At 52.2% G+C, this 9,501-nt stretch overlaps 1 protein-coding gene across 1 annotated transcript in view; it reads right to left on the minus strand.

Annotated features, from left to right (window-relative positions):
* Window positions 1–2,349: 2,349 nt before the first annotated feature.
* KLHDC4 (kelch domain containing 4) overlaps window positions 2,350–9,501 on the minus strand; it is a gene marked incomplete at its 3' end in the record, with an annotated part of 26,469 nt that continues 19,317 nt past the window's right edge. Inside the window, exons 9-14 of the mRNA XM_010133801.1 lie at window positions 9,472–9,501; window positions 7,568–7,776; window positions 5,909–6,305; window positions 5,251–5,361; window positions 4,803–4,968; window positions 2,350–2,486 (exon numbers count right to left, since the gene is read on the minus strand). Of these exons, the coding sequence (XP_010132103.1) occupies window positions 2,350–2,486; window positions 4,803–4,968; window positions 5,251–5,361; window positions 5,909–6,305; window positions 7,568–7,776; window positions 9,472–9,501 (1,050 nt within the window). The remainder of the gene's footprint in view (window positions 2,487–4,802; window positions 4,969–5,250; window positions 5,362–5,908; window positions 6,306–7,567; window positions 7,777–9,471) is intronic.

Here is a 9,501-nt window from a genome sequence, read left to right on the forward strand (position 1 = left end):
GGGAATAGGGAACACAAGGTGTAGGCTGCAGCCCCACCACCCTCCTGCCTTCACTCCTCCTCCCCAGGCTGCTCCCCCGCCATGGCAAGGCTAGAAAAAACCCCAGTTTTACCCCAAATTCACAGGGAATTTCTCCTGGTTGAAAAGGCCCTGATTCCCCCCCCGCAAAAAAAAACTGGAGCATCCCATCCCAAGCGTGTGTGCGCAGAGAGAGCAGCCTGCGGGGAGGGACTGGGGAGAGAGGGCTCGATTCTGATCCGTGAGGGTAACGATGAACCCAAATCACACGAAATAAACCCGTTTTCCAAAGGCATCTGGGGAGGAGCACTGGAGCATGTCCCAGAGAGGAGGGCGAGGGTGGTGGGTTTGTCTCTTACATCTTGCTGTGGACTGTTTCAGACATCATGCTTGGGCTCTGAGCATGTAGTATTTTGCACTTTGTAATGCAGGATGTATATTCCAGCTTCCAACATGTCCCTGTAAAAAAAAAAAAAAGAAAAAAAAAGAAAAAAAAAGAAAACCCAAACATCGTTGGCAATGGCAGCCTCGGAGGATGTATTCTTTTCTTCTTTTTTTTTCTATGTCACTTAATTTGTTCGTTTATACCATCTTTGTAATATGCCTGCCTTGATTTCCTCCCCTCCCCGTCCCCCCTGATGATGCTCATACTCATTAAAGACGCCGTATCCCTGTTCGGAGCTGTTATGGTCCCAGTCAAGAGTGTGGTCTCACCTCAATGGCCTGGAAGCGGCTGACGTCCCCTCCCGTCCCCTCCCCACGCCCTCCTGCCCTGCCGCGGAGACGGGCTTTGCCCGCCTATCCACCTCCCCCGGGGACGGTTCCGTTGGCTCGTCTGGGGTTCGGTACATCCAGGGACCAAACCCCACCCTCGGTTCTACCCTCCACAGCTCCGTTTGACAGCGGAGGGGGTGCGAGCGCAGCAGCAGCCCGAGGGGGGTGAAACCCACACACAGAGATATTGGCAGGGGAGGGGGGGAAGGAGGGAAAAAAAGTCATCCTCGACATTTCCCATAGAGAGTTGTTGGGTACTGCCCTGACCTGCGGACTCAGCTTTGCTTCGCTTCTGTTCTAGCTGTTCCTCTGCTACCTTTTCAGCAGATTTCTTATTACACTGCACTGGATTGCTATATTTTTAACCAGAAATAAACTACGGATTAGAGCATGTGCCAGTTAAATTCAGTTCTTTTCCTTACATGGTCGTACTCCCTCCTGTCGCAGCGTTCCTCCCTTTCCCTGCGCAGGCAGAGGGCTGCGGGGGGACAGGGTCACCTGTAACCGAAGGCAGCGAGATCCCCGTGATTTAATTTTCCACAGGAACCAGGCACCGTCTTCACACCTCTTCCGTCATTTCGTCCTTTTTGGGTCCAGAGTCTCCTTTTTTACTCTTGAGTGTAGAAGTTCATACCTGAAACGAACCAAATAACGACACGTCGTGGTCGCAGCCCTTGGAACTCCTCGTCGTAAAGACTCTGGAGGACTTTGCCTACGTGAAGGTCCCACCGGCAGCTGGTTCAATGCAAAATGGTATTTCGAGAGCAATCAAACAGCACAGAGATCAAAGAGCCTCTCATTATCAATCAAATCAAAGTACTAGTGAGTTCATGACTAGTTTTCTCACACTGGTGACCAACTAGTTATTCATGCCCTTGTACCACTGGTTATGTACAAACACAACCCGGATTTTCCACCTCTCCGCTCCTCAGCTGGGCAGAAGGACAGCCCAAGACTAACGCTAACTGGCTCCTTGGCCATGTGTTTAAAAATGACGACTCCTTTATCAGTCACAGCGAGCCGAGCCATTTGTCTTGGTTCTGCACTTTCCCCATTTGCCCAGGGCCAGGAATATTCTCGAGACGTAGCCCAGAGAGAGAGGTAATTCAGGCTGTTCCCCATCTTACCTGTGCGGACCTACTGACGGCGCATTAAAACGTCTGTCACCGTGGCACATAAATCCAGGTAAATCGTCTGTACCTGCTGCTTTATGTCCACACTGACAGAGGCATGCGAACAGCTGAGGATTTATCTCGTTTTTTAGGCTGCAGCGGTGTTTTTATGTTCCTACAGCGGAACGAGCAGCACCTGAAACACAAGTTGGGGCTGGGGAACGCTCCCACCTCCCCCTGTCACAGTAAAGTGATGAGAAAAGGGCTCCCGTCCTGTCCCGTACCGGGGACGCCCAGATCCTCGGCCAGACCCCGCCGTGTGAGCGACGGGCTGGTTTGACGCTATGTCTTTGGAGAAGGCGAGAAGGAAGGAACCAAAAACGCGCTGCCTGCTCACGCCACATCAGCTTGTCGCCAGCCCATCTGGCGTCTGCTCTGCTCATACCTGAGACCTGGATTCTGGATTCTCCGAGAGCACCGAGGCGCTCCAGGGCCTGGCCCTTCCCAGACGCCGAGCTGTTGCAGCACCTATTTACCTCGTGCGGAGTTAGGAAGTACTGCTGGAAAAAACAGAGATCCAGACTGCCGCAGAAGAGGAGCAAGAGGAGGAATAGAGTCAGATTGGGCTTGAAGGTCTTCACTGAAACCTGAAGGTCAATCCCATGTTCCAACAGGCTCCGGCAAGGTAAGGGAGGGTGGAAAAGGGAGAAGTTGTGTAGACTGTCTTGGGGTGAGGTTAGCTGCAGAGATTCGTGCTGAAGCAGAACAGAGCAGAAGCCAGGCGGTCTCCTGGGTCAATTGTTCACACAGAAGATGGGCCTTGGAGCCCCTTGACCTGGCTCCTTGCCCAGCCCCTAACAAATCGCATCAGTCGTGTGGCTGCCGTCCCTGTCCTTCACGGCAAGGCTCCCCGGCCAGCGCTGCACTGAGCCCAGGGCTTGAACCGGCGCTAAAGACAACCCTGAAACCGCAAGCGCTAGAAAACAGGCCTTTGAGCGACAGACCCCCAGGACTACGCTTCCCTCAGAGGCTTCAAGCTCCCGAGTTCCTTCTACTGGCCCCAGTCTGGGCACACCATTAACAGCACCCACAGCCCAGCTCTCGAACAGACACTTGATCTCACCTGGTACCGCCACCACCCAACCCCTCACCTCCTCCACAAGAGCAGCCGCCCCTGCCCCAGCAGCACCTGCATTTTGGTAACAGGCGTTTGGTCTTGTGGGGAGAGCTCCACAAACGGACCCTGCCACCCGCTTCTGCGGGGAGCGCGTTTCAAAGCTCTCTGCTTGTTCCTCCGTAACGTCAAGTCGCTGTGGGTCAGGGAGGAGGAAGCTAAAGCATTCGGTATGCTCCCATCCCCACTCTCCCATCCCCACTCTCCCATCCCTCGGAGACCTGCTTTGTAAGAACATGGGGATCCTGCTGACAGACAACGTCTAGTACAGGTCACATTTTAGTCCAGAGCACGACTAGACAATGTTCCAGAGCCCTCGAGGACAAGATGAAAGGAAAAACCTCAGATTATTGTTGCACACACACTCCAGCTCATCTGATGAGTCCAGCTGTCTCATCCAAGAGTCTCTCTACCAAAGAAGGGGGAGGGAGGATCTTCTCTGGCGGCTGCAGCAGCGCTGTGCAAAACTGCCCCTCACCCTCAGCACTGCTGCAGCCCAGCATCAGCTCAGGGGAAAAACTCCTAGAGCACGTGGATCTGTATGTGAAAAGGCAAAAAATGGTGAAGTACAACAGGCCAAAAGTGTTTTCCCTGCTCTGACTGGGCCTTTGGAATGGGCTCCTGGGCACAGATGCTGCCATTGTCAAACCCCTGTTTTATAAAGATAAATAAATAAATAAAATAGTAAGAATAAAGACAAAATCTGCCAATGCAGCTCAGGGGCAGATTCCCCAAAACGCTGCACAGGAAGGTGTGGGCATCATACACATCAGCGAGATGAAGGCCTGGTAAACCACCCCAAGCGACGGCACAGCACGGCAGCTGATGGGAAGGTCCACTCTCCTCAGCTGTCAGTGCCTGGTTTGTTTTCATCTCCCTATCAAACACGGATCGGCAGTTGAACCGCACTGGCAGTCTGCTCATTTCATCTTCACTCCATCCCACTTCGCCTCACAGAGCCCAGCACTGCTCTCCCGAGAGCCGGTTCCCTGGTGAGGCCCCTGCCAAAGCGATCCCACAGCACCCAGGACTGCTCTGCCCAAGGACAGCCGGTGCCTTCAGGTGTCAGCTCCAGCCATCACTCGTTTGCTGCAACAAACCCGCCTGTACCCATCCCATCTGCTGTCCCCACAGACCACAGCGCTGCTGGGATGGGAGCGATGTCGGGAGGAGAGGGGCTGAGGCAGGAGGCTGAGGACTTACGTCGCTACCTGCGTATTTCATAGAGGGAACAGCGATCCCTCTGCCCCAGCAGAAGAAAAGGAAGTAGAAAAGCTTGGATGAGATTAATTGAGAAAACCAAGATGGTGTAAACCAAGTACATTTATTGTAGAAACCCTTGTGGACAGGATCTGGCCTCAGGCAGGGGTGGGAATTTGGGACCAGTGAACCGTCATGACGTGCAGTTTGTCCTGACAGACTCAAAACAACTTTTGAACAGAAACAGGACAGTATTGGACGTGCCAGCCTCAGCAGAACAAGTGCTGGGATGGCAATCCTGTTCCTCAAGTCCCTCCCACGAGCTCCAGGGCAGTATCAGCACATCCAGAGCATTAACCGAGTGGGCATGTGGAGACCGGTCAGCCCAGAGGCACTCGGAGACGCAAAAGCTGAGGTGCCTGGATGCCTTCTGGACATGCTGCTTGCTTGGCCCATCAGGCTGAGTCCACTGGGGCTAACCCCTGCTCCCAGCATGCTCCTCCACTCGTGGACCAGCCTCTGACTCTTTGTAGACAGTCTTTGCCATGGCATGTGCCACTTTTACCACCTTCTTCTCCTTGGCTTCCGGGCCCATGTTGCTGCGAGCCAGTTCAACCCAGTACTGCTCTGTCCTGGCGAGATAGTCCTCGAGCTTCTCAGCAGGCTGGACAGAGGGGTGCTGCTCCTCGCCTAGCACACAACGGGAGGAAGGCAGAGAGAGAGCTCACACACAGCTAAGGAAGGCAATCTGCTCCTCCACGTGTCAGCCCCAGGCAAGGCTACTCCTCAGCTAACGTGTTTGACTTAACAGCCTAAAAACCCATCGGTAACCAAGGAAATGTCTCTGAGCAGTGTACTGTGAGAACTCGGATGCCAGGGAGGCCTTCCAGGCCGGCAGCGGAGCCAGCAGGTATTGTAGTAAACCCCCCCACCTGATATTAGCATGAAGACAACATTCATCTCAGTCATTACCTTCCTCATCTTCACTCTCCTCTTCAGAGCTCTCCTCTTCCCCTCCCTCGGCACCTTCTGTATCATCATCCTCTTCATCCGACTCCGACTCCTCCAGCCATTCCTGTGCTTCTTTGATGAGAAAAGGAGAACAGAAGAAATAAATAACAAGCTGCTCCCCACTCCTGCACCCAGAACTGTCCCAGAGGATGCCAGGGCCAAGGTCACACAGATGTGCTCCCAAAGAGCCTTGCTGTGCCCTCACAGATCTACCTCACATTTCAGGCACGCAGAGGTAACTCTAGCTCCTGCCCACATGCTTTGCAGCACCCAAGACCCTCACTGACCTGTGAAGGTGAGGACAGGCAAGAACATACATCCCTGTTCTCTGCTGAGTGCACAACCATGGCACAGCAGGGCTTCCCAGGCCTGAACTCGCCACCAGTTCACACATCTTGGTTTTCCAAGTAGACAGAGCAGAGCTCAGTCTCCGCAGTCACCGCAAAGCTCTGGACCAGACAGGTTTCTGGTGACCAGAAGATACTGCATATCACATAGTCTCAAGCTTTTTCCTGGAGAAAACACTACTCATCACCACCCCCTGAGGAAGCTCCACAGCTGCGGGTTTGTTCCCTGCTGTAGTGTTGCTGAAGACAGAGATCCCACCATCAGAACTTACTTGGATCCATCTCCACTAGCACCTTCCACTCTTCCATCTTGTGTAGGTCGATGCTGTAGAGGTCACTGAGGGTGAACTGGCGATCGCCCACCTCAAACATTCCCCCATACACGTAGAGAACCCCGTGCTTCACCGCCAGCATGGCATTCGAACGTGGGCAGGGCTCCACTTGCTGGCCCAAGGCTCCATCTTCCTCCTCCGATTCAGACCTCTCCTTCTCTTCTGCAGGTCCAGAGATCACCTGCTTGATTGTCATGACAGTCCCATCTTCTGCCACCACCTCCTTGACTATCTCCACTGGACCTTGGGGAGGTTTCTTCTCCATCTCCTCCTCTACAGCACCATCTGCCTCAGCTTGTCTGCCACGCCTTCGCTTCCTCTTCTCTGATTTTGGTCCCTGTTAACAGGAACAAGAGACTGCGTGTGAACTGTGTACCCAGTAAGTTAATATGAATACGATGGATGCTGCCGGGAGGGAGGGGCGAGAATTCAATGATTTTTCACTACAATTTCAAGTCTCAAGTGACAGGCACAATCTCCTACTCAGCATGAACTTCTACCAGCCATAAAACAAGGAGCAATGAAAACCCTCAGCGTGGAGTTGCGTCCTCTGTTAATGGCAGTACGTGCTGAAGAGACAGAAAAGGGGATCTTCTGTATTCATCTTGCACAGAGTCTAGGAGGAGCAAGAGAAAATAACGCCCCATTTCGTGAAAAGAAACCAATTGCTGGGTGCTCAATGACCAGGATTACCAGTGCGTTACCAGGAGGCACGCCAGGTCTTCAAGTACTGTATGGAAGGGCTGGAAAACAGACAGTTGGGAAGGCAGAAGCAAACATCTGAGTGCATGTTTGCCTGTTACTAGGTGATTGACCTCTCCTTTTTGAGAACAGAGCCAGAAACAGTGAGGGTGGAAAGATGGAAGTGCAGCCAGGTCATTTGCTCCTCACTTCCCCCTTGAGAGTGGTTCAAAAAGCAAGGATCTGAGCTATGAGCCACATTTCTGAAGTTCTCATGAGCCAGGGTTAATATTTCATCTCCTCTAGTAGTTCATCGATCCTGGGGAAAAAGGGAGGTTTTTGAGCCCCACACAACATGAGATCTTTTCACAGTGGCTTTCACTGAAGTACCTCCTGTTGGACTTACCCATGTAACCTGGAGCCAGCCTCCCAGAAAACACCATTAACTATGTTTTTGTGCTGCCTTGTTTCATTTTGCATTACACAACAACAGGGCACACGCAGCCTGACTCCTGGGAGAGGAGGAACTGCCTCCCGAACCGCTCCCGCTTTGTGCCCAAAGCTCACAGGCTTCCCCTCTCCCAGAAGGGTGAGTGTCCGCACCGCACTGTGGAAGCGGAGCATGGACAGCTCAAGGAGCTGGGCGGCAGGGAAGGAGAATTCAATCGGTCTGGAAGCAAAAACCTGCTAGAGCTGCACATCCCCAGTTTCATTTCTACAGCTTCTCCTTCTTCACAACCAGATCAAAGCAGCAGCCACGCCTGGTAGCTCAGCTTCTGGAGCACCCCCAGCTATTAGAAACAGAGGCTTGCTCCACACTGTGAAAACGCTGTATGAGGCCAAAAATGGCCCAGAGGATGTCTCAGACGATCGAAGAGAATGAACTGAATATAGCTGTGTTATTTTTAAAGCAAAAACCTTTAGCTGTCCAGGAAACCAGCGGTTTTTCCCGATGTCATAGAAATAAACATCGTTGAAGAAGTCCCCTTCGATGCTCTCTTCCTCCTCCTCGTCGTGCACGCCTCCAAAGAGAAGGGAGCGGTTATTGGGACCGACTGCCACGGAGAAGCCAGACCTGGGAGTGGGTTTCACTCCAGAGGGGTTGAGCCGGCTCCAAGCCCATTTGTCTAGTAATGGATAAAAACAAACACAAGCATCAGCACAGGAGAATCCTGATCATTCCAAAGCCCTTCAGTTCTCCAGCAAGTAAGTCAACGACCCATTCTAGACATTCTCGAACATCACAGTGTGTCTTCAACGTGACTCTTCTACTACAGCACCTCATCTGCCAACCTACACCACTGCCCTAACCCCAAGAGTAAGTAAAGTTCATGGTAAGGAGACCCAACCACCCTTTCAAAAAGGGCTCAGCAGCGGGAGAAGCTTGTGCTCTAAACCCTCCTCTCGTGCTCCAACCCTTTCTGCTCTGGATTTAGAGCAAATCCTAACAGTGAAGGCTGGGAGGAGCAGAGACACTTCTGAAGGAACCACAAGTTCAAGATAAACTATAAATAGGACATAATGTGAGCAGGGTCTGGAATTCTGACAATAAATGGGACCAACCTCCTCCCCAAATCCCGCTTTAAGACGGTCAGGTTTAAAGAAATCAGTCACGATTTTAATGTTTTAAAAATTCAGCTCAAAGAAGATTGTCCCACTCCCCGAGCCGAGGACAAAATACACTCACTCCTAAGGCAAGTGATGGAAGTCCAGTTTCTGGGGACATTCACAAATAAAAGAACCAATCAACCTAAACCCACTCTTGATAACATCCCTGCCCGAGGTAATCCCATGAGATCACACCTCAACCTTCCCTCTTAGGAGTCTGTAAGTGAGACACCACTACCAAAGACAATTTGTCAAAACAGGAATTTCCAGTGTGGAGAATTCTGAAATCCCCAAGATGTTCTGTTGTGATACAGCAGAGCAGTGATCAAGATGTCCCAGAGAACAGGAATGTCAAAATGCTGTTTTAATTCCCTCCCACATACAAACCAAAAAACCCCTAAAATATCTTTTCTTGTAGTTTTTCCTGAAGCTGCCTGTGCAGGCCAGAGCTTCTCACATAGTTATGGGAGGAGCCTGGAGACCCTCCACTCCATCTCAGGCTACTCCAGGACCACTGTGACGGTGTCAGCATAGACGATGCTGGGAGCTAGAAGGGATCCTCTGACTGAAAGTATACCCCAACCTTCCTCCAGAGCTCTGCCACCTCCTCCACCAGCTCCAGACCCCCAGTGCTTCACTGGGCCAGAGCTCTGAAATCCCTGCAGCGAGAGCCACGACTCCTCACAGCCTTCGGCTGACCAGAAAGCTTTGCTCAGCAAAGCAGATCAGCCTCATCCCTTCAGGCTGTAGAATGGAGAGCGGGAAGGGGACAGAGCTGCCACGCAGTGTCCAGCCTGCTGCAGCAACAAGCACCTACTTCCCATTTCCCTTTGCGGAGCATGGCGGTGAGGAATTCTGCCCGCATGTGCTGGCCTGTCTTCCTTCTCCAGCACACACCAACAAAAAGCAGAACATTAATTCCTCCAGCATGCCCCTGCAAGTGCTGTTTCCTTCGCCCCAGCCCCTTTCCCTTTAAGCTAGTCACAGTACACGATGCTCTTAGCTGCTCCTGGGAAGAAGAAACACAGATATCAACTCATCTGCTGTTTAGCCCCACAGCGAGCACTGGGGCACAGTGCTTTTCACTGACAGGGAAATTTTGTTCTAGGCTCGGGGTTTTTTTGGTCTGTTACTCAAAGGAAGAGAGGATTTGCATTCACAGTCCTTGCAGCATCACTTCCAGCACAGCCCTCCCAGCTGCAGCAGTAGCTTACCTTCCTCCTTGCCTGCACCTCCAGCCTTCA

The sequence above is a fragment of the Buceros rhinoceros genome, unplaced genomic scaffold (genome assembly GCF_000710305.1).
Source record: "Buceros rhinoceros silvestris isolate BGI_N320 unplaced genomic scaffold, ASM71030v1 scaffold19613, whole genome shotgun sequence".
Classification (NCBI taxonomy): Eukaryota; Metazoa; Chordata; class Aves; order Bucerotiformes; family Bucerotidae; genus Buceros; species Buceros rhinoceros.